Source organism: Gracilinanus agilis, chromosome 2, assembly GCF_016433145.1.
Source record: "Gracilinanus agilis isolate LMUSP501 chromosome 2, AgileGrace, whole genome shotgun sequence".
NCBI lineage: Eukaryota > Metazoa > Chordata > Mammalia > Didelphimorphia > Didelphidae > Gracilinanus > Gracilinanus agilis.
Window position 1 is genome coordinate 625392170 of NC_058131.1, and position 26141 is coordinate 625418310.

Below are 26141 nucleotides of genomic sequence, written 5' to 3' on the forward strand. Positions count from 1 at the left end.
GGTTTTAAAGAATCATATTGTTTAATTTCCAATTGGTTTTTGACTTGCCTGTCCAGGTGCCCTTACTGATTATTATTTTTATCACATTATGATCTGAGAAGGTTACATTTATTATATCTGCTCTTTTGCATTTGTTTGCCATGATTCTATGCCCTATTACATGGTCAATCTTTGTAAATGTACCATGTGCAGCTGAAAAGAAGGTGTATTCCTTTTTGTCCCTATCTATTTTTCTCCACATATCAATTAAATCTAATTTTTCTAGGACTTCATTCATCTCTCTTACCTCTTTCTTATTTATTTTTTGGTTTGATTTATCTAGATCTGAAAGAGGAATATTTAGATCTCCCACTATTATGGTTTTACTATCTATTTCCTTCTTGAGCTCTGCCAATTTCTCCTTTATGAATTTGGATGCTATACCACTTGGTGCATATATATTGAGCAGTGTTATTTCCTCATTGTTTATACTGCCTTTAATCAGGATGTAATGACCTTCCCTGTCTTTTTTAATCATATCTATTTTTACTTTGGCTTTGTCAGAGGTCATGATAGCCACTCCTGCCTTCTTTTTCTCATTTGATGCCCAAAAGATTTTGCTCATACCCTTAACCTTGAACTTGTGTGTGTCTACCCACCTCATATGTGTTTCTTGTAGACAGCCTATGGTAGGATTTTGGTTTCTGATCCACTCTGCTATTTGCTTCCGTTTTTGAGTGAGTTCATCCCATTCACATTCAGAGTTACAATTGTTAGTTGTGTATTCACTGACATTTTTGTATCCTCCCCTAGACCCACTCCTTCTTATTACACTATTTTCTTTTACACCAGTGGTTTGCTTTAAGCTGGTATCCCTTATCCCCTCCCTTGATTGACTTCCCTTTCTGCCCCCACCCTTGTTGTTCCCCTCTTTTTGTTTTTTTTAAAGGCCAAATGAATTCCCTCCTCCTTCTTCTCCCCTCCCTTTTTTGGCCTCCCCACTCCCCTGCTCCCTTTGGTTTATCCCTTCTGACTTTCTCAGTAGGGTTAGATAGAGTTTTTTATCCGGATGGATAATAAGGCTACTCTTCCTTCTCCGGGTTGATTACACTGAGAATAAGGTTTGATTATGCTCTCTTCCTCTCCTTCTTATGATATTATTCATCCCCTCCCCTTCCCACGCCCATATCTTATTTTTCTTATTTACTCGGATTTTTCTTGGTGTCCCCTACTATTCCTCCCCTCTTTCCCACCCCCCATGTCTTCTTAGACCATTTAGTATCCTGTCCTCTCCCTATGAATTATTCTTCTGGTTGCTATAATAATGAATATTATAATAGTGTATAGAGTTCACTACAGAGAATTATACATAGCATTTCTCCACCTAGTAATACAGATAATTAGATCTTATTTATGCCCTTAAAGAGTCAAGCTTAAAAGACTATGAGTTTTCTTTCTTTTCCCTCTGTTTCTTATTTACCTTTTCATCTTTCTCTTGATATTTGTGGTTGAGTGTCAAACTTTCCATTTAGTCCCGATCTCTTTTGTGCAAAACCTTGGAATTCTTCAATTTTGTTGAATGCCCATACTTTCCCCTGAAAGTATATGGTTAGTTTCACTGGGTAGTTGATTCGTGGCTGAAGGCCCAGCTCTCTTGCCTTTCTGAATATTGTATTCCAAGCCTTTCGGTCTTTTAGCGTGGAGGCTGCCAGATCCTGTGTGATCCTTATTGGTGCTCCTTGATATTTGAATTGTCTCTTTCTGGCTTCTTGTAAGATTTTTTCTTTAACTTGAAAGCTCTTCAATTTCGCTATTATATTTCTGGGTGTTGACTTTTCTGGGTCCAGTGTAGAGGGTGTTCTATGGATCCTTTCAATGTCTATATTGCCTTCTTGTTGTAGAACTTCAGGGCAATTTTGCTGAATAATTTCTTTAAGTATGGAGTCCAAGTTTCTATTAATTTCTGCCTTTTCTGGAATACCAATGATTCTCAAGTTGTCTCTTCTAGACCGGTTTTCTTGGTCTGTCACTCTCTCATTGAGATATTTCATGTTTCCTTCTATTTTATCAGTCTTTTGACTTTGTTTTATTTGTTCTTGTTGTCTTGAGAGATCATTGGTTTCTAAATGTTCGATTCTAGCCTTTAAGGACTGGTTTTCGGCTTTAATGTTTTGGTTTTCGGCTCTAATGTTTTGGTTTTCCTTTTCAATCTGGTCATTTTTGGTCTTCAGTTGACTTGTCTCACTTTCCAATTGTGAAATTCTGCCTTTTAAACTGTTATTTTCTTGCCAGATTTCTTCCATCTTCCTCAACATTTCATTTTTAAACTCTTCCATAGCTTGTGACCAGCTTTCATTTTTTGGGGGAGGTTTGGATTTTTGTTTTCCCTCCTCTGTTGTCTGGATTTTCTCTGTGTACAAGTTGTCCAGTGTTCCAGAGTTTCTCTTGATGGTCTTTTTCTTCTGGACTTCCTTATTGCTGGCATTGTTAGCCCCGCCCCTTTTCAGCTTTGTCTTTGCACTCCGGGTCTGCCTGCGCCTTACAAGCTCCGGGCTCTGGTCTCCTTGTCCTCGGGGTCAGGCCTCCTGGTAGTTCCCGGTCTGCCCCTCTGCCCCAGGTTCCTTCAGTAGCCTTTGAGGCTGCTTCCACTGCTGCGCTTTGGTCTGCACAGGGTCCTCACTGGAGGTCCAAGCCTGGGCTGGAGATCGTTATTCAAGCCTAGGGCACTGCCTTTGCCTGCACTGATGCTCTTAGGGCCTGCCTTCACCTCTGCAGAAGGTAGTGAAAGTGTGGGCTGGAGATCTTTATTCACCCCTGAGGCGATGCCTTCAGTGCTTGGGAAAGGCCACGTTTTAGAGGCCTTTGTCCAGGCTGGAAGCGGTGCCTTCACCCACGTGGATGCTCAGGGAAAGTCCGTGCGCACCCCCAGCCACCTGGGGTCCCTCCTCTTGCAGCACACAGGTACAAGCCCCGGGGCTGCCAGTGATTATCTGGTTGCCCCAGTCCTGTTTTCACACTTGTGTGTTGGCGTTGTGCGAGGTGTGGGGGGTGGGGGGTGGGGGAGGGGCTTCTTCCTCTCCCGTTTTAGTGAGAGCTGTTTCACCCCTTTATAGCGTGGAAATGCCCGGATTCTGTGTACCTTCAATGCTGCGCCCTGTTGTGGGGTTCCTTCGTTCCTCTGGACTCGTTTTTATTTCCCCTTGAGGGGTTCTGTATGCTTGGGTCAGGAGAGATCAAGCAGCTGCTCCTTACTCTGCCGCCATCTTAACCGGAAGCTGCTTTTCTATTTTTAACAGTTCTTTCTCTAGCTGTGGATAGCATTCTTTCTCATGAGTCCCTCAGAATTGTCCTGGTTCATTGCATTACTATTAGTAGCAAAATCTATTGCATATTGCCAGTGCAATGTGAAGGAAGCATTACACCAATGGAGGCTAGAGTATAGAAAATAAGATACAAATAATTGTAAGATATAACATCAAAGTACAATAAGAAAAACATGAAGTTCAGACTAATGAAAAATCACAGTGTCAATTGTGTGTATTTAGCTTTGGAATATGTTTATATGATGTTTTACAATTGGTTTACCTTTTTCAGTTTTGTTTTATGTAATCAACAAATATTTATGCAGCACATCCTACACATTGTGCTTGGTGATAGGAATACAAATGCAATCAATGACATAATTGCTATAAGCAGGAACTTACATCCTAATGAGAGACAAGAACATATATAAATAGAGATAGAATAAATAGAGAAAGTAATTTAAATGTAAGGCTCTTGGGATGGGAAGAAGAGGTAAACTAACAGTTCAAGGGATTTATTAAGACTTCATGTAGAAGGTGATGCTTGAGTCTATCTTGAAGGAAGAGAGGCATTCTCCAAGGAGGAAATAAAGAGGTAAGCTATTTCATGCATGGGTCAGCCAGTGTAAAGGCACCAAGATGGAAGATTGGCTATCAGGTATGAGTGACATAGAGATAAGGTCAGTTTGGCTGAATTGCATAGTATAGAACTTGGAGTAATGTCCAATGAAAATGGAAAGGTAAGTAGAGACAGATTACCAAGGGCTTTAATAGCCAAACTAAAGAGCTTGTGTTTTATTGAGAAGCAGCAGGGAGTCATTGGTGTTTACTGAGTAGGTAGCTTTGCTCAAGGAAATTCACTATGATAAAATGGAAGGATGAGTTTGAGTGAGGAGACTTGGGTCAGAAAGACCACATAAGAGGTTTTTGTAATAATTGAGGCAAGAAGGAAACGAGTCTGAAATGGCAAGGTTTGGCAACTAATTAGATATGGAGGGTGAGAGAGAGCAAGGAGTAGAAGAAAATGATACCTCATCTGTTGGCTTTATTTTCTCTTGCTCTTCCCTATGTCTGGAAATCATTCCCTTTTCATTTTCCTGGCTTCCTCTAACTCTCAACTAAAATTCATCAATTACAGGAAGCCTTTCCCCACCCACTCTTAATTTCTAGTGTTTTCTCATTCTTATTTACTTCCTTTTTATCTGCTGCATAGCTTATTTGTACTTCTTTGAATGCTTGTTGCTTCCCTCAACAAATTGTGAGCCTCCTTGAGGGCAAGGACAAGCTTTTCCCTCAATTTGTATACCCAGCATTTAGCACAGTGCCTTAAGTGTTTACAGTCTAACTTCCAAATCTAGAATAGTGTCAGCATCTTTTTTTTTTTTACTTTTTTAAAAATTTTTATTCCATGGTTACATGATTCATGTTGTCTTCCTTCCCTCTTCTCTCACTGCTTCTAGAGTTGACAAGCAATTCCATTGGGTTATCTATGTATTATCACTCAAAACCTATTTCCATATTACTCGTTTTTGTAATAGAGTAATCTTTTAAAACCAAAACCTCAAATCATATACCCATATAAATGATAAATCATATGTTTTCTTCTGCTTTTCTACTCCAAAAGTTCTTTCTCTAGCTGTGAATAGCATTCTTTCTCATGAGTCCATCAGAATTGTCCTGGTTCATTGCCTTGCTATTAGTAGCAAAATCTATTGCATATTATTGTTCCATGGTGTTTGTTACTATGTATAATGTTCCCCTGGTTCTGCTTATTTCACTCCACATCACTTCCTGTAAGTTTTTCCAGTTCATAAAGAAATCATCTGATTCATCATTCCTTATAGAACAATAGTATTCTATTACCAACATCTACCACAATTTGTTCAGTCATTCCCCAATCAAGGGACATCCCCTCATTTTCCAATTTTTTGCCATAGCAGAGGCATCTTCAACAGAAATAGGAAAGTTTGAGAAAGAGAGGAAGATTTGAAATGGGGGAGCAAAAATTATGAATTCTGTTTTGGATATATAGTAGTTTGAGTTGTGCCTGTGACATGGAGTTTGAAGTATATAATAGGCAAATTGGTTATGTGGGACTGAAGCTCAAGGGAGAGACTGAGGCTGGACATATAAATTTGAGAGTGTTGGCATAGATATAATAATGAAATCTATGAGGAGTAATGAGGTTATTAAAAGGAAGTGTATTGAGAAAGAAGAGGGCCTGGGATAAAAGTGTGGGACTGTGGAAGGAAAGCAAGGAAGAGGAAGCCTTAATAATTCAAGTGGTTCAGAGGGATAATTATCCAGCAAAAAAAAGATCAAGAAGAATAAACAAGAAAGTCAGGAAAGGTTACAAAAACCCAGAGAGGAAAAAAGTATTTAGGAAGATTGGGTAATCAGGAATAACAAATGGAACAGACAGATCAAGAAAAGATAAAGACAGAAAACACCAGCAGATCTGGCTATGAAGACATCTTTGGCAACTATTGATAGTTGTATTACTTGATGAAGAACCAGCCTGGAAAGATTTGAAGAACGAGGGAGAGAACAGGATATGGAAGCAATAAGTATGGATAGATTTTTCTAGGAATTTTCCAGAAAAGGGATGAGAGGTATTGTAGGACATTTTGAGGGAATGAAAAGAGAGAGTGTGTGTGCACTACAGTAAATGTTCCTTGCTGAGCAATGGGAAATGGTGATTGCAGCACATTCCATTCCAAAATTTATCCTTTTTCTTAATTGAAAATGTTGAAGTATTCCTGGAAAATTCTACATAGAGCAACTTTCATACATTAAATCATTATAGTTTTGGTTAAAATGTTTTAATTAATAATATCTAAAAATATTAGGCTTCAATTTAAAATAGCTTTTAACATTCTCTGTTTTCCCCTATCCCTATTTCTTTGTCACTACCAGTTGTTAACTCTTCCCAATCACTTTGTATTTATTTTTTATACATGTCATACTTACTTTAAATATATTATTAGAATGTCAGTTCTTACTAGAATGTCAGCTCCTTGGTTATTGGCTTGCTTTTGCATTCAAGTCTCTAGGGCTTATTACAGTAGCTGGCACAAAGTACGAGCTATTAATGTTGATTGAATTTAAAAAGCATTTATTAAGTGCTTACTACATATCAAGCATTATGCTAAACCTTGGGAATACAAATACAAAAAGTGAGATAGTTCTTATAGTCAAGGATTCTAAGAGGCTGTATATAGAAAGAAATAGTGGCCAGGAAAGTTTCACAATTCAGAATCTCTGAAGCAAATTTCTCTATTAAAGGTCTCATATCTACGATATATAAGGAACCCACAAAAGATAACTGGTCAAAGGATATGAACATGCAGTCTTCAAGGGAAGAAATAAAAGCTGTCAGCAAGCATATAAAAAAAATGCTTGCCAGTAATGATAAGAGAAATGCTTTGATATTTTATCTTACATCCATCAAATTGGCAAAGATTATAAGAAGAAAATGGCAGATGTTAGAGAAATTGCAGGAATGAAACTATAATTTGGTTTGGCCATTCTGGAAAGCAGTATTGGAACTTGCCCAAGAAGGCACTAAATTGCCCATTTCCCCTTCAGCAATACCATTCATTTCTAGGGCTCTACCCAAAGATACCAAAAGAAAATAATCCATATGTACAAAAATATTTATAGAAATCCTTTTTTTTTAGTACTTAGTAGCCCCAAACTGAAAGTTAAGAAAGAGGACAGTCACTTATTGAGGAATGGCTAAACAATTTATGGTATATGAATTTGTAATGGAATATTATTGCAACATAAGACATAATGAAATGAATAGTTGCAGAGTAAATTGGGAAGACAGTGTAAACTAAATAAAACTAGGTGCATAATTTATACAATGACAAAGAATACAAAAGAAATACAACTTTGAAAGCCTTTAGAATTGAGATTAATGATAAACCATGACAGCAGAGGACTGGTGAAGTATACCGCTAAGTAAAAGACTGAAGAATGAGACTTTTTTTTTTTGGGGGGGGGGGACATTCAGTGAGAGAACTTGTTTTTCTGGACTATACATATTTCTTATTACTTTAAAAAAGTTTTTTTCTTAATATTAAATTGGGAGGCATGGGAAATAGAAGGAGCAAATAATAAATGAATGCAAATAAATTAAATGAAACCAAAAAAAGAGTGTTTCAGCCTGGAAAATCTAGTGAATGGAGCCATCAGACAATTAATTAATCCTTTCCTGAAGCAATAGTAGTAGTCATTTGAGGTAAAAAGGCTGAGTGCGTGTATATGTGTGTGCATATATGCATGTGTGTATTCTTACATATATGTACATATACATATGTGTGCAGTATTTTTAAACAGAAGACAGCTTAAATAATTATTGGGTGGCTTAGGCCAGCTATATATCATGTGCTTTATATTCAAAGCAGCATAGACCCAAGTTAGGATCTGGGAGAATGATAGAGAGGTTAATGAATAGATTGACTGAGCTAGTTAATGATACATAAATATCATGAAACAGTTTACTACTTAAATCTAACTCTATTATAGAGTCAGATGTCTTATAATAATCACTCCCTAAATACTTGTCTTCTCTCAATTAATGCTTTATATTTGTTCAACAATTTTTGTATTTACTATGTGCTAAATAATTCTAAATATCACTTCCAAGACAAAAGAGCAATAAGGGTGAAGCAACTTGGGTAAAATGACTTACTCAGGGTCACATAGCTAGAAAGTATCTGAGGCTGGTTTTAAACCCAGAATGTACCATCTCCATTCCTGGAGTTCTAGCCACTCAGCCATCTAATTGTCTTTACTTTAGGTAAATTTTAAGATACCTTCTATTTTCTAAAATTTTTTGATGCTAAGATGCAGTCACAGAGTCACAGTTGTTAAAGTGTGAATCAGTTGCAACCTTTATTTTTCTTTTGAAAAAAAGTGCATATAGCTAGTGGTTATAGTAATTTTGTCTCTTATTCCTGCCTCCACATTCAAAGTCTTGCTTGACCTTTGGAAAACTACTTCAATTCTTTATTACCAGTTTGCTTTGATGAAAAGTAAAGAGATTTTTTCATAAAATTTAGTTAATGATTGGGAAGTGTTATAGAAAAACAAAACAAAACTAGAAAATGGCATATATTCATGATGAGTAAAAGATGACTCAGTTCTCACATGTGTTTAACATGCCAAGATACAGGGCACTGTGTATATTTATTATCATTTGTTAATTTTGTTTAATAATCATCATTGATTTTATTATCTGCATGTATTTTGTTTAGTAATTGGATTGTTTAAAATATATCAGTCCTGGCACAATGGCTATGAATTTATTTTTGTTTAGTGAGTTGATAAAAGGAACTTGCCTAAGGTTTGCTGGAAGTGGAAATGAAGAGAATCGAAACAATGCATATCCCCACAAGGCAAGTTTTGCCCAGCCTTCAGGCCTTTCCGTGGCTTCTGAAGAACCTTGGAACTGCTTATTTGTAGCAGATAGTGAGAGCAGTACTGTCAGAACTGTCTCACTGAAAGATGGAGCAGTGAAACATCTTGTAGGAGGAGAGAGAGATCCCATGGTAAGGAAAATTACATTTTTTTCATATGTAATTTTGTTGTATGCATTGTGAATATAGGTCAGTATTAATTGAGCTTCAAAATTATTCTTGTTACTTAGGAAAGAGAAGGCCTAATTCTTACTCTCAATCTAATGTTGAAGTCACTACAGAAAGATCCAAATATATGGCAAAAACACATTAAATACAGCCAACCACTGCAAACAGCTAGCTATTATCTCCAGTTACATATGTATGCTAAGCATACAAAGTAGAAGGAAGAATAATGGATCAACTGCATGAAATATTGGAGATGAGAGATTGCTAGAGATATCATAAAATCATAGACTCAGAGCTGGAACTTCTATATGCCAGGCACTGTGCTAAGTTCTTTACATATATTATCTCATTTGATCCTCAGGACAGCCCTATGAGAAGGGACCCTAAAGGCCATTGATCCAACTTCTTTGTTTTACAAATGAAGAAAATGAGCCCCAGAAAGGTTGGACAGGCATCATTTTGTCATGTAGGAAAAAGCAGACTGACTACTGAATCATTTATATGAACTCACAACTTTAGAAAGCATTATAAGGTAATAGAAGTTAGATGTTTTGTCAGCATTACTAGTCTTCCCATTTAAGGTATCCAATCCTAATTAGACAAAAAACAGAGCTTTTCTTTGCCTCACCTTAGATAAATGAAACTGTTGTCTAACTCTGCCTTATGTAGTTAACCAAAATACCATAGCAGTTTAATAACAAATGCCTTTTTTTTTTTCTAAAAAAAGAATTTATTTGCTTTTGGTGATGTTGATGGAGCAGGAATCAATGCAAAGCTTCAGCACCCACTTGGAGTAACTTGGGATAAGAAAAGAAACTTACTTTATGTGGCAGACTCCTATAATCACAAAGTAAGCATAATTGCATAATACCCTATTTTTCATATGTAGCAATTAAAATGTTTAAAAATCTGTGAAAGCCTCCTACAAATGCCATTTAAAAATATATACTACTTTGAGTGAATCTTGACAACCATATTCATTATTTTATTCTGGTTTCTTGATTTTGTTTTTAGAATGGATGCTTTCTCGGGGCCATGAAATGGGGAAAACATAAATAGATTCACAGTGGCCATAATCAAGTATCATGAATTGCAGCTAATCAAAGCTGCTATGCAACATATTCAATAAATGGGAGAGATAGCATGTGGAAATGTAGAGGTGGAAGGGAGATGGAAGAGAGTCGGATGTGAAATATAACAGAAAAATATCGTGGAGAAAGACATAGGAAAATAAGAAAAAAATGCTAGAAAGCTAAACAAATATGAATGTGTTGAAAAAAATTTTCAGATATAATGCTTTAATTTCCGCCCTCTGTTTACAGAACTATACAAAGCACATAAACATAGTTTATGTGATTTGTGACATCACATAAAACACTAATATTAAGTTTTAACACTACAGTTCACAGTTGTCTGTTTATTTCTGGGACATCTTATTAAAAATAGATTAGTACTACTACTAAGTTAATAAAATTGTCAGTAATTATTCTTAGGAGAGGATAACATTTCTTTCATACCCCAATTTTAATTGAAAGATTAAAAATTTGGCAGATCCTTATAGTTCTGGGATTAATTTTTCTCAAGATGCATTTTACCCTTATGTCGAAATTACGAAAAGGCAACCTTGTGGTAGTATATAAAGGAAATTAACTTGGAAATGATTTTTTTCTTCTACATATATGTAGTAGAGTATTGATAATTCAGAATTCCAAAAACTGGTAGATTTCATCTAACACATCTCTTTTTAATCATTCTGAGAATAAGGCTAAATAAAGATGGGGTAAATGAAATCTTGGTGTTACCTGAGAGTTTCTGGACTTGAATTGCCAAGTTTCATGAATTCTTTATTATGTCTAAATTCTTATAAATTTCAGAATTTTAACGCTTTTTGCCAAGTTATTACTGTTGTAATGTTGTCTTTAATTAGAAGAGAACCTTAGAGTTTTGTTTTTGTTTTTGTTTTTTTAGAAAAAACTACCTAGTTTGATCCATCTTGTTTTTCTTGTACTACACAAAAAGATTTCTAAAATACTAATGCTTTTTGAATATTTTTAAATAGCTTCAGGTTAACTTACCTAAATTATCTCCAAATGGCCTGTTATAATATTAATATTAGTAATGACATAAATTTTTTTTAGAGAATCACAAATTACTTTTTCATACTTGTACTATTCTCTTATTATCCACAAAAAATTTGGTTCATTGCCTCTGAGGTTCTCATAACATATTTCTAATTATGTAGTTGGACATTTGCAGTTTTAAAAAATATTTATAGGGAACAATTAGGCAAAAATGGAGATCGGGGACAATATTAACAAAAGTAAATCTATGTAATTTTATTAGTTAGAAAAATTGGCAAAAATACTTGTGTCAATTTTACTTCAATATTTAAGCCATTGGTAGTAAATATAATAAACACACTTTGCATATGTTTTTCTGAACTGTTCACTTAAAATTTTTCATTTCAATTAAAATTTTTAAATATTTAAGTAAATCAATGAATATTTTACATAGTAAATTTCCTTCATCATAAGAAAAATAGTTTAGGAGATTTTGAGTTTCTTGTAGTGTTTTTCTCAACAAATATTAAACTTTAGGTTCTTAAGTGTTCCACACCTCACTTCATATAATGGCAAGATGTGGTCTGTTATAAAAATGTTGTCTGTTAAAAGTCTGTAAATTCCCTTCTCATATTTTCACCAAGGATATTTATCCATGATGTATGTGCATAGATCATTTAATAAATATTTAGTAGAAATTAGAAAATGGGCATTTTGGAAGTTATCAATGTCTTTTTGATAACTTTTTAAATTAAAGCACCTTCTGTATTGTTTTCCATTCTTTTAATATTTCCTCCACCTTCTGATATCTTGAAAATCAATCCAAGAATGCTTTAAAATCCAACAATAATTATTGTATGTTGTTTGTTGATTTTTTTTTTACAAAGCCTTTACCTTGATAGAATATAAATTTACAAATTCCATTAAAAAACATGTTATGTTAAATGCAACAATATTCTCTGGCAAATACAACCATGGCAAAAATAACTTTACTCAACAATCTCTGAATATCATGATGAGTCAAGAGGTCCAGTGGAAAGAGGCATGGGTTCAATAATGACTACAACACAATTATATTTGGGGGAGAATCTCCATTTATTCATAGTTTTGCCTTAGATGAAGCTAATTAAAAGTTAACCATGAAAGAAATAAAAAAGATGAATAGAATCTTCAAAATGATGAATATAACTGAACTCTGGTGATTATTTAATGGAAATAGATTGTTGAGCAAAGTTATTTCTTTGATTGGATTTGCCAGAGAATCTTGTTGCATTTAATATAACACATAATTTGAAGAAAACCTTTAAAATCTATACCAGATTGCCTGCCTGCTCAAGAAGGGGGGAGGGGAAAGAGACGAAGAGAATTTGGAAGAGAAATTGGAATTCCAGATTCTCTTCCTCTCCCCTTCCCCTCTTCTCAGGAAGGCAAGCAGTTTGGTATAGATTATATAAATTTAGTCATGCAAAACATATACTTCTTTTTAGCAAAATTGTGAAAGAAAACACAAACCAAAACAAAAACAAGAAAAGTAAAGAAAATCAAAAAAGTATGCTTCAACTTGCATTCAGACTTTATTTGTTCTTTGTCTGTAAGTAGTTAGCATTTTTCATCATAAGTCCTTTGAAATTTTCTTGGATCATCATACAATATTACTGTTACTATGCACCATATTCTCCTGGTTCCATTCACTTCATTTTGCATCAATTCATATAAATCTTTCCAGGTTTTTCTGAAAGCATCCTGCTCATCATTTCTTAAAGGTCAGTAGTATTCCATTGAAGTCATATACCACAACTTGTTCAGCCATTCCCCAATTGATGGCATTCCCTTAATTTCCAATTCTTTCCTTCCACAAATCATGCTGTTATCAATATTTGTGGACATCTAGGTGCTTTTCCATATCTCTTTTTTAAAAAATCTTCTTGGGATACATACCCAGTAAGTAATATTGTAGGGTCAAAAGGTATGCACAAGGGGGTGGAGCCAAGATGGCAACTTAGTAGCAGTGGAAGCTGAAACTACTCTGACAATACTCCAACCAACCTTTTAAAAGCTCCTCAAAATGAAAGGAGTCAAAAACCAGCAGCAAGACCAATGCGGGGGCTCTTCTGCTGAACACAACTTGAAAGGTAGGCACAAAGAGTTGATTTTCATAGGATAAGGGGGGATTGGAAGCAAAACTGCACACAGAAGAGTGCCAGCAAAGCACCCCCACCCCCCACTTACTGCACCAGGTTCTGTGACTGGGCATAGGTTTAGTTTGGGATCTCAGGACATGGGCTACACTAACAAAAGAGCACCTCAGACCCACCTTTTGAAAGGACAAAAATAGCTCACAGTTTTAATCCCAGCAAGTCAAGCAGCAGAGGAGACAGAATCAGCAAATTTCAGAATGCCCAGTCCACAGGCAAAACAAGGCTAGGAAAATGAGCAAACAGCAAAACAAACACAACCCTCAAAGATTTCTATGGGGACAAAGAACAAAGCATAGAACCAACAAGGGATGGTGAGATCCAAGCAATCACATGTCCAACTTCAAAGGAAAACAGGAATTGATCACAAGCACTAGAAGAATTCAAAAAGGAATTCAAAAGTCAAATAAGACAGGTCAAAGAAAAATGGGAAAAAAGAAAGTAATGCAAAAAGAAAATGACAAGTTTAAAAAGTAAAGTTGGTCAACTAGATAAAGAGGCAGAAAAATCCAGAGAAGAAATGAGTTTCTTTAAATACATAATTAACCTACTGGAAAAAGAGGCAAAAAAAATCCAATGAAGAAAAGACTGCCATGAAAAGTAGAATGGACCAAATGGAAAAGAAGGATCAAAAAGTCACGGAAGAAACTCCGTCTTCCAAAAGTATGCACAGTTTTATAGCCCTTTGGGCATAGTTTCACATTGTTCCCCAGAATGGTTAAAACAGTTAACAACTCCACCAACTCATTTTTTCCACATTCCCACAACACTTGTCATTTTCCTTTTCTTTAATATTAGCCATTCTGATAGTGTGATGTAATATAGGTGTGAGGTAATACCTTAGAGTTTTTTTAATGTGCATTTTTCAAAGAAAAAAGTGATTTAGAGCATTTTTCATGACTATAGTTTTGATTTTCTTTTCATGCAGGAATATTATGCATAGGCTCTACTGATGATTCATTAGTACATTTTAAATAAATGTCACTGAAAAAATATTTAAAATATTTAAAATCAACTAGAGAATATGCTAAAAAATTGTTGGGTGAAAGAACAAATCAATGAAATAATAATCAATTTTGTTAAAAATAACAGTAGTGAGACATTACAAAGTTTTGGAGATGTAGCAAAAGCTATCCTTAGAGAAAATTTTATCTCTCTCAATGATTATTATCAAAAAGGGAAAAGTACAGAATATGGAATGTAGCTAAAAATACTAGAAATAAATTAAAAATCAAAATTAAAAATTAAATTAACAGAATTTTAAAAAATGAATTAACAAATAAAAAGAAGAACTGGAAAGGTGGCAAAAAGGAAAATGACAAATATTGAAGGGCTGTGAAAAATTAGACACATACTGTTGATTGTCTATAATTGGATACAGTTTTTCTGGAAAACAATTTGAAACATTCTAAAAAACAAGTAAGTTTTAAATAATGTATGCCCTTTTACACAGCTAGACTACTGTACCCCAAAGAAATAAAAAAAAAAGAAGAAAAGACACTATATTTATAAAAATATTATTTATAGCATCTCTTTTTGTGGTGGCAAAAAAACAAAACAACAAAGCAGCTGGAAACTAAAAAGATTCCCATCAATTGAGAAATAACTGAATGCGTTTTTATATGCACTTTGATATAAGAAATGAGGAAACTGATGATTTCAAAGAGATGTGGACAGACTTATGTGAAGTGAGCAGAACCAGAAGAACAATTTATACTATAGCATCAATGTTACAAAAGTAAACAACTTTGAGAACTTCTATAAATGGATGAAAAACAAAATGAGCAGAACCAAGAGAAAAATTTATAACAATAACACTGAAAAGAACTTCAAATGGTATAAGTCCTGTGATCAAACGATGGCCATTTACAATTCCAAAAGATAGGTGATGAAATATTTTTTCCATTACAGAGAGGTGATGAACTTCAGATGCAGAATGAAATATGCATGATTTTCTCTACAACCCATGATGGAATTTGTTTTGCTTAATTATACATATTTGTTACAAAAATTTTGTATTTCTTTTCCCCACAATCCCCCTAGTGGAGTGAAAGTGGGAAGGAGAAAAAAATGGATTTCATTTTTTTTAGAGAGGTGAGGGCAGCTTCAAGTGTGAAATGTTGCATTTACTTCATATGGGATTACTATTATTAGTTTTAGTTGTTTTACTTTGTTACAAGAGATCTTCTTTCTCAAAGAAGGAATAATCTATAAATTTTTGTAATGGAAAAACAAACATCAATAAAATTTTAAAAAGAAAAGTAAAACATGTTTGCTATTTAGGTATTTCTATTTGCAATAGATAAGATTATTCCTTTTGTCAGCTGTGATAAATTGGAATAAGATATACTCCCTATATACAGTGAAAATATAGTATCCTACTTCTGAGTCTTTAAAATTTATTGTTTTTTTTCCTTAGATTAAAGTTGTGGATCCCAAAACAAAAAACTGCACTACAATTGCAGGTACAGGAGAGGCAAGTAATGTTATCAGTTCAACTTCTATAGAGTCAACTTTTAATGAACCTGGAGGATTGTGTATTGGAGAGAATGATAATTTGCTATATATTGCTGATACAAATAATCATCAAATTAAAGTGATGGATTTGGAAACAAAAATTATTTCTGTGGTAAGTAGAAATTTTATAATTTATAAATTAAACATTTTACTAGATTAAAACTATTATCAGCCCTCTTATAGAATGTAAAGCATGAACTATACAAAATCCCTCTATATCATATGATTGAAGAAAATTCAGAATAGTAAATAATTGTCCATGATATTTTTTGATAATCAAACGAACAAGATTGATTTAAAGATATCTTATTCTTTTTTTAAAGCATTTATTAATATTCATTTTTAACATGGTTACATGATTCATGCTCCTACTTTCTCCTTCACCCCCCCACGCTACCCCCACCTATGGCCGATGCACATTTCCACTGGTTTTAACATGTGTCATTGATTAAGACCTATTTCCAAATTGTTGTTAGTTGCATTGGTGTGGTAGTTTCAAGTCCACATCTCCAATCATGTCCACCTCAACCCATGCGTTCAAGCAAGATAACTTATTCTTAAAATAAATGTTCCATCTGTGCTGAGAATTTGGGAAAGATTGGTTCTTGGAGAAATATTGATGGTCCTATTAAAATAGAGAGGGGTTCTAGTTTTTTGTTTTATTTTTTATTACCATTATTTGCATATATATCTTTATTTGTATTTATATGTGAACAAGAGAAGCAACCTTGTATAAAGGATTGAGATCAGCCTTGAAGTCAGAAAGAACTATGTTCATATCTTGCTTAGATACATAAAAGCTATGGGATGATGGGCAAATCACTTACCCTCTCACTGTCCTCAGGCAGTTCTCTTTAAGACTAAAAAAAAATAGTTCTCATTTGCTTTGCTGGAGGGAAGTCTCATACCGGCAAGTTCTAACACTGATAAAATAACAGGACTGGCATTATATAGCTGTATACATATATCTGTGTACATATACACAAAAATTTACAAACTAATGCATGCTCTTTGAGTTAGCTATTGTTAGGCCTATATCCCAAAAAGATCAAAGAGAGAGGAAAAAGTACTTTATATACAAAATTATTATTTGTAGCAGCTCTTTTTATGATGACTTAAAAGAAAAAAACTGGAAACTAAAAAGCCCATCAATTGAGGAATAATTGAATACGTTTTTAAGGAATAACTGAATAAGTACCCTATATACATATATAAAGATACATATTTATGTTGATGTTAAATTATCCTTTAAAGATGTAGTCTTAATTGCTATGGCGGGTTAAATTATTAGATAATCTTCCCAAAAGAAGCACAAAAGCCCCATTTCCTAAGCCACTAAAATTTAGATAACATTTGTAAAAAAATTGTTTCAGATTGAAGGGAAATTATCTTCTCAATCTAATTCTTGTTAAAATGCTTCCACATATTTCATTTGAGTAATAAGATATATAGATATAGATATAGATATAGATATAATAGAGTAGCACAATATCGTTGATAAAGAGAACTCAGAGGGAAAAAGTTTGAAGACATAAAAGAAGGAAATACACAATTAACAGTCCTAACAGTGATGATGAATGGAATGGGCTCATTCATAAAAGGGAGGGGTAGTAGAATATAGTAGAAAACAGAATCTAACATTGTTTACAAAAAAAACCACTTGAAATATAAATCTTCACACAAAATTTAATGAGGGAATTGAGCAGACTTTTTTAAGCTTCAGTTGGGTATTTAAAAGTGAGTGTGGCTTATGTCTCATACAAGGGAATAGTAAAAATTAAAAGGATTACAAAAGATAGGAAAGAAACTACATTATGCTTCATGATCTAATGAAACTGTTATTTCTTGATTATATAAGCATAGTTAGTCAAATTAATGTATGTTTATAAAAAGCAAAACTAATAGTTGGGGTCTCAATGAGCTCCTTTCAGATTTAGACAAGTCAAGAAAATGTTAAGCAAGAAATTATGAAATTCAATAGAATTTTAGAATAGATATATGTTAGAAAATATAAGTATGTTAGATCTCTGGTTTTTACTGAATGGGATTAGAAAGAAATACCCATATGTCTCTGCTAAGGATTATACATTTACAAAAATTGACCATGTGCTTGGATATAATTTCATAAAGAAATGTAGAAAAGGAGAAATATTAAACATCTTTTACTGACAATAATGCAATAAAAATTATAATCACTAAAGGACATTTAAAGAAAGGATTCAAGTTAAGTAAATGCTTATTAATTAGATATGAAGAATTGGTGAATCAGTGAATGAATCTTAGAAACAATAAATAATTTAAACAAAGGAAATTTCAACATTGAGGTGTTATATCAAACCTTTTGGGATGCAATCATAACAGTTTTAAGAAGGAAATTTATATCTTTAAATGCTTTAATCAACCAAAGAGAAGAATAAATAATTGAAATGACTGAGCAACTAAAAGCATTAGAAAGGCAACATTTTTAAAGCTCAACTAAGCACAAAATTAATTCTGAAAACCAGAAAAGAGATAACAATTAAAACAATGAAGTTAAATTTGTAATTAATACTAGGGGCCAAATTTTTAAAAGAAAAAACTAATAAAACAGCCTCTGTTAATGATTGGGGTTAGGAGAGGAAAAATGATGTGAATATTTTTTTTAAATTCCCAGCAAAAGAAGAGGATTTGTTGGATGTTTATTACAAACTATATGTCTAATTATATGCCAGAAAACAGCAATTTAAATAAAATGAATGATTCTTTAAAAAAATGGAAAATAACCAGATTATCAGAACAAGAAAAGAAAATTTTATAACCTTATTTAAATGGGTAAAAAATTGAACTATCCATAAATGAACTTCCAAAGAATAAAACCTGAGAATGAGATAGAGATGGAGATCCCTCAAGATAAATTTTGTTATAATTTCATCTCATCCAATGAAAGGTTAGATAATAAAATTAGAAGAAAATCGAAGGAGCTTCACAATTATATATAAGGGAAGAGTTCTTGACCAAGCAAGGGATAGATAAATTCATAAAGATTAAATGGATAATTACATAGCATCCATTGTAGCTGTGAATTCTTTTTTGTTGGTGAGAATCAATTTCTAGGCCCTCCTTGGCCCCTCTAGCATTTGAAAGGTGAAGTTAATTTCTTGACTCCTCTGACTAGAGAGAAGGGTCAAGCAGATGTCCAGATAATTAAAGCATACTATTATTACTATATAATGCCTCTGCAACAGAGTTTTGAATCTGACTCCCAAATTATTTATCTATTACATCCTTTTGTTTCTCTGTTCTTCCTATCCTCTGCTATCTAGATTTCCCTTCTTAATATACAGTGCTACTCTCTTCTTCTGATCTACCCCTATTTTAACTCAGTTTGTTCTTTTTCAATAAGGTATATTCTTCCCAAGCTGTATTCCAATCTTGGACTTAATTTTAACAAAATCTTACTGATATTAATTTAAAATTGTCTTTTTTGATTTTGTTCACCTTCTTTATTGCCCTTTCCTTGTGCATTTGTGTATAAATATTGGAGACCATGAGTTTTATTTGTCTCCTTTTTTTGAATTTTCTATCTTATGAATTTGTGTGTATCTCTACTGCTCTTTCCACTCTAGGTAGAATTATTAATAAAGTAACTCTTCACACAAATTTGTACTTAGTAACTTTTTAAAAATATTTATAGCTCTCCATCATCAATTCAGAAACTGCTGTTGTCGATGGCCCATTTCTCGAAAAGCAGAAGACAATAAAACTACCCAAACTTCCTAAATCTTCTCCAAATGTTAAGCTTTCACCATTGACTGTATCTCCTGGACAGAGTCTTCAGTTTATGCTAAGATTAGGTCTTCCTGCAGAAACAAAATTAACTGAAGGAGCACCCAGTTTCTGGTTTCTAACAGCTGAAGGTGAGTACATTAGTAATATTACTAATGGCATATTTTTAATATGCTTCTCCTCCCCCTTCATCATCTAATATGATGTAAATATACACAAAATCACATTGAACCTAGAGTCAGAAAGATCTGAGTTCAAGCCTTGCTTTAGACACTAGCTATGTGATGTTAGGCAAGTCACATTCTCTTAGATTTAACTTCTTTATCTCTAAAATGGAAATAATAATAGCATCTACTTCACTTCCCAAGATTGTTGTAAGGATCAAATGAGATAATGTATTAATTGCTTTGTGAGTTTCAACACTTATTAATACCTGTCCCTTTTTGATAACCATTTTGGTGATCTTCATTACTCTTTAAAATTCTTTCTCTCATATGCTAAAAGATAATAATCCACCTGAAGCTACATATTGCCCAAATTATTTGGAATATATACCTCTGAACTTATTCTTGCCATTACTTTGTTCTTAATGGAGCCACTATGAACAGGAAAGTTTAAATGAGGAAAAACAATGGAAACTGCACGTCATTGGACTAGAAATCAGCAAACCTTGATTCTTGTCTAGCCCTGTCACTTGCCGGTTGTGTGATATTAAATGAATGACAAGTTCTCTGGACCTCAGTTATTTTTTTCTGGAAGATGGTGTTAAATGAGCTATTTAGGTTCTAAAAATCTGTGATTCCATGAAACTGTCCTATACTCACTCACTCAGGGGAAGCAAAAAGAAAATAGACAGTATATGGAGAAAGGCATTTGGATAAGAGTCAAGAGGAGTGAGTGAAAATGCATTTATATCTCAACCAGTGGCGAGAAACTGGTATATCTACCCTGACAAACCAATATGTAATACTCCTAAAATTTCTGAAGAGCTTCTCCTATCAGTCATGATTGCTGTCTTGGAGTTTAAAGGGAATGAAATTATGTAGAGAAGTTCTTTTTAAATTAATTTTTTATCATCGTAGGTGTTAAGAATGGACACATTAATAAGTAAAACAATTGGCATTCATTGCCAACTGAAGAGGAGAATCACATGCAAGATTTCTTGTTAAGCTTATACATTGAAATCATCACTAGAGACACTAAACATAGGAGAAAGAGTGTTGAAGAAGAGACCAGAAAACCTGGCGTATTACCCATCCCTACATCTGATTCATAATTTGTAGAGAACCATTTCTCTTTCCATTTATTCATCTGCATACCTCCCTTCCATGGATGTGTTGAATAAGAAAATTTATGTGAAGCTTCTTAATCATATAAGTTGTTATACCAATGTAAGGGGTTGATATTATTTAAACAGATGTCTTTGATATGCATTTTGCTTCCTAGTTAAACCTTTTGTAGGTTGCTTCTATTTTAAAGACCCGTGTCATAAAGATTAAATATCCTTTTGGCTAAAATCGGTACAGAACTGATTTCAATAAGCTGTTGGTCAAAACAAGGATTTCTTTGGAATAGTTTTTGTTTTCACAGGAAAAGTTCAAAAGTTTTAAGTAGATCACTGAAATGTCACATCTTCAGGATTTCTTGTGAAAAGGACAGTACCACATTAAGTGTTCAGTGGTGCCTTCCATAGTTTACCTAAAAACATTCATCAATATTGCCCTTTGCTGGATTCTTTCTATGTATCACTATTTGCAAATACTTCATTCGTGGGTGTCTGTTACACATCTTTTTTTTTTTTTTTTTTAAATTTAGTATGTTGGGTATGCAGGTGGGTTTTTTTTTTTTATTTTTTAACCCTTAACTTCTATATATTGGCTCTTTGGTGGAAGAGTGGTAAGGGTGGGCAATGGGGGTCAAATGACTTGCATGCAGGTGGGTTTTAATTGTTGAAAGAGAGAAGAGGGACACAACCAACCACTTTCAAACAGCAGGTCATTTAAAATTACATATATTTTATTTAGAGTTCGAGTTATGTTTTCTGTGGTAGACATTTCACATCCCTCATTTACATCTTCTATAAGCTCATATTAAAATTATTTGTGTTTGTAGAAATACACTTAGCTGATGCTTTGATCTATCTAAAGTACAGAACTGGCCATAAAGCTGCAGTGGCTCTCTTGTCAGGATTAGATATAAAATTTTCTGGCATTCAAAGCCCTTTATGATATATCCCGTTATAAACTTTTTTGTCTTTTTATGCCCAGAGATTCAGGACACTGGCCTCCTCACAGTATACCTCTTCTCCCAGCGTGGTACATCTTCAGTGGCTGCCCCCCATGCCTGAAATTCTCTCCTCATCTCCACCTCCTTGTCTTCCCTGGCTTCCTTTAAATCTTAGCTAAAATCCCACTTTTTACACAAAACCTGCCCAATCCTTCTTATTGCTAGTGCTTTCTTCTTGTTGATTACCTTTAACTGATCATAGACATATAGATGTTTATCTGTAGGTCTTCTTTGTACATAGTTGTTTGCATGTTGTCTCCCCCATGTAACTGTGAACTTGTTGAAAACAGAGAGAGTGTATTTTGCCTTTATATCCCCAGCCTTAGTTCAAAATCCTGGATGGATGGATGGATGGATGGATGGATGGATGGATGGATAGATAAAATTTAGAGAAAGCATTTAATAAAAGTTTACTTACTGTATGCAAAGTGCTGGGGTGCAAATAAACCACAGAAGATGGTCTTGCTTTTAAGGAACATATGGGCTTTGTGGCACAGAGGATAGAGAACCAGACCTGGAGTCAGGAAGACCAGAGTTCAAATCCAATCTCAGACACTTCCCAGCTGTGTGACTGAGCAAGTTACTTAACCTCCTTCTATCCTAGATTCCTCATCTGTAAAATGGGGATAATAATAGTACCTACCTTGAAAAGTTATTGTGAGAATCAAATGAGATAATATTTGTAAAACACTTAGCACAGTTTCTGGCATAAAGTAAGGGCTATACAAATGTTGGTCCTTAGCATTAATGATGGAGATAACACAAGTAGAAGGTTTCATTTGCAAGTCAGATGGGAGAAGTCCTATGGTCTTTAGGGTATATCAGCTAAGTAGATATTAGTGCTTCTTCTTTAATGTATTTTCTATTGATAGAACCATAACTGATTGTATGAATTTAGTATAAATTGTGCCACCTTATTCTGTCTGAAAACCCATCCTTGCTATCAGCCCCACCCTTTGGCCACACACGCGCACTATGGCATGCTGACAAAGGTCTTGTGGCTCCCCCAAAGAGGCTGGCGCCACGTCCCATGTGATTCCTGGCATCCCAAACACTTGGGTCTGGCCCAGGCTGAGACACAGGACGAGTGGCCTCATAAGACAGGGGCTGGAGCAGGTTTGTGCTCTCTTGTTGGGCTGAAGACTCTGTGGAGTCAGGTAGCATGGCGAGTGATTAGCAATTAGGACGGCCAATGATCATGTGGTCTTTCTTTCTCTCTGACCTTTGCTAATAAGTAATTATAAACAAATATAGTCTCCAGAGAAATTTAATCATAACAGTTTCTAACGTTGGACAATTTGAAAGTGCTAAGGACTTGAGAGACAAAAACTTTTCCCCAAGTCTCTATTAGCTGTGACTATTAGTACCCACAGGAGCAGTTGGCAGTGTTCGTCTCCATTGCTTCCTAAGATGACTAAAGCTACTGGGCTGGAAGCATGGCTATTCCCAAGGCTCTTCTTGGGTGTGGGGGCTTGTGATGGTAGTTTAACTTAGCTGGCATCTGTGACCTCCTGTCTCTCCCTTAGGTTGCCCAGCTGCTTCTACTAGGCTGCCCCGCCTGCCCTGAATGTGGCAGTTGGTTGCCAGTTGATGAATATACTTGGCCCCTTCCCCATAGGAGTTGCCTCCCCAGATAATGACTGGAAGTAGGACTGGTAGTCTAGAATGTGCTGCCATTCCCAGGGCTTTTTTACTTGCCCACTTGGTCATAGTAGGGCAGCAATCATTGCTGGTAGTAATGAGGAAGCTGGGTCCCCTCTCTACAATGAATTTTTCCCCCATGGATGACTGTGAAGAGTGGGCTGGAAGCAGGTCTGGTCATTTTGGAAACACTGCTATTCTGAAGGATCTTGGGCTCAGGCTCTGAGCGGAAATGACAGTCAAGTTGGTAGTAGTATTTTGACTTGCCTGTACATGCTGCCTCCTGTCTCTACCCCAGGGTGCCTTGCTTGTCTTTCTTGTTGACTGATTATCTGACCAGAGAAGGACAACTGTCAGGCCTAGTAGGAGAAGGAGAACTTGAAAATTTAAAAGCATGCTTTGGATAATTCATTCATGGAGAGTCAATAGTTGACTATATGTGAATTCAGACCAGCCCTCCTATTATCAAAAATAAAATAAGCATAATGGATATTATATTGGATTTAGAATTGAATTCCTAATCATTAGTGATGGAATTATATTGAGGTTTGAATTGAACACCATATTAGTGATAAAGTCAGGATTTGAATTCCCACACAACACACCATTTCCCATCAGGCCTATAATGCCTTCCCACCTCACCTTTACTTCTTGGAATCCCTTGTTTCCTTCAAAACTATGCTCAGGGGATACTTTCTATGTGAAACCCTTCCTGACCCCCTTCCCCAACTAATACTGTCCTGTCCCCCCAAAAAAATTTCCTTGTATTTATGTTGTAAGAATTTCATATTATTTTGTTCATTTTTTCTCTCCCTCTAGAATGTGGCCTCCTTTCTTTAGGGCAAAGACATATCTTTTGAGTTCAGAATACCTAGTACAATGTCTGGCACACATAGAAGGTACTTAATAAATGCTTGTTGATCAATTGATTGCCCAGGTATACAGTCAATTGTTATCCAAGGCCTGCTCTTTACACCCTCTAATACTTCTCCTCTGGCCATGGGGACACAGAGACAAAAAAAAAAAAAAAAGAAAAAGACAAAGTCCCTACCTATTATGGAGGGGAAAGCCTGTACAAAGATAAGTACATGCAAAATAAACATAAAGCGATGTCAGAGAGCAAAAGGAGCACTGGCTGGTAGGTAGAGCTGGGAATAGGGTCAGGAAAAGCTTCTAGTAGGAGGTAGTGTTTAAAGTGAGTTTCTACATCACAATGTCTCCTCTGGAAGTTAGATTCCTAACAACGTCACCTGTATAAAACACAACTATCTGGAGGCTTCTGAATACAAAAGTCAATGAATATGACTTCTCACAATGCAAAATAATTGCCAAAAAGAGATAGCATTAATTCTGTACAAATTGTTGCTTTGGTGTCTTATTTGATGATATTCAATTGTTCTCAGTCATGTGTCACCCTTTATGACCCCATTTGGGGGTCTTCTTGACAAAGATATTGGAGTGGTTTACCATTTCCTCCATCAGTTGATTTTACAGATGAGAAAATTATGGTAAATGGGGTTAAGTGACTTGCCCAAGGTTACACAGCTAGTAAGTATCTGAGGCCAGATTTGAACTGAGGAAGATGAGTCTTCCTGACTCCAAACCCACATAGTACTGTGTCCATTGCATCATCTCATTGACCCCATCATATCCCAGTTAGTGTTCCTTTTATTCCCAGATATCCCTTCATATTTATTTTGTACTTATCTTTGTACAGGCTTTCCCCAAATAGTAAGGAAGGAACTCTCATTTTTGTTTCTAATTTATTTGTTGATATTCAGTTCTTAAAGATTTTAGTTTCCTAGCCAACATCATTTTATAAGTAGCCAACTAGATTGGAAATGAATTACCACAGAATTATATGGAACAGACACTTGTATTTTTTAATGTTCTGAAGAATATTTTTTAATCAGAATATCTTTTTTTCAAGTAGTCAACATTTTTATAGAAAATATGAGTTATTACAGCATTCTTGCAAGTAGGACTTCATTTTGCTAACATAAAGGCATTAGATTATAAATGAAATTACATAGAATTATTTGAGATAATTCTGCTTCAATATTTGGTACAACTCAGTTTCAATAAAGTTAGATTTATAAGTTTAATATAGCATTATTCACATAAAGGAAAATATGAAGACATAACAAAAAAGACTTTATTCTTATATGTAAATGTTTATGATTTTAATGATTTATTTTTTATTTCTCAGGTAATGAATGGCTTCTTGAAGGACAAACTCCATCAGGAGAAATTAGAAGTCTTTCTACACAACCTGTGATATCACTGAAGATTCCACATAGTTGCTTGTCATTTGAAGTGGTTGTGTCCATCTGCGTGTGTCTTTATTATTGTAGTTCAGACAGCAGTGCCTGTATGATGAAAGGAATTTTATTTAGTCAGCCTTTACAGATTGCTAATACACACCACAGTAACACGCCTCTGGTAGAGCTGAGATATGTGTTTTAGGCAGCTAATCTTCCACAATGCAGCCAGTCACTTTAACTTATTGCTCACTATTTTTATACAAACAGCCAAACAGATGGCTTTCCTTCTGTTCCTTATCACCTAGAGTTTAATAACAAAATAACTTTAAATTCATTACTTTGTGACAGAATCTGCTATTTAAGTGAAATTATGTTAATTTTCTACCTATTTATTATGTGGAGAAATTCAGTTTGTGGACTGGTTAAGTCCTTGATTATAGTTTGAACTATGGCTCTGTAACATTACTAAGTTCTGAAAAGAAAAGTCATGATTGAGGTCCATATTAGAACTAACAAAATTAGATGTAGCTGATAAAAT

General features: G+C 34.6%; 1 protein-coding gene across 1 annotated transcript in view; it reads left to right on the plus strand.

Moving 5' to 3' along the window:
* Positions 1-25805, plus strand: part of NHLRC2 (NHL repeat containing 2) — a 59381-nt gene extending 33576 nt beyond the window's left edge. Inside the window, exons 7-11 of the mRNA XM_044665596.1 lie at positions 8608-8839; positions 9603-9725; positions 15550-15759; positions 19321-19543; positions 25549-25805. Of these exons, the coding sequence (XP_044521531.1) occupies positions 8608-8839; positions 9603-9725; positions 15550-15759; positions 19321-19543; positions 25549-25805 (1045 nt within the window). The remainder of the gene's footprint in view (positions 1-8607; positions 8840-9602; positions 9726-15549; positions 15760-19320; positions 19544-25548) is intronic.
* Positions 25806-26141: the final 336 nt, after the last annotated feature.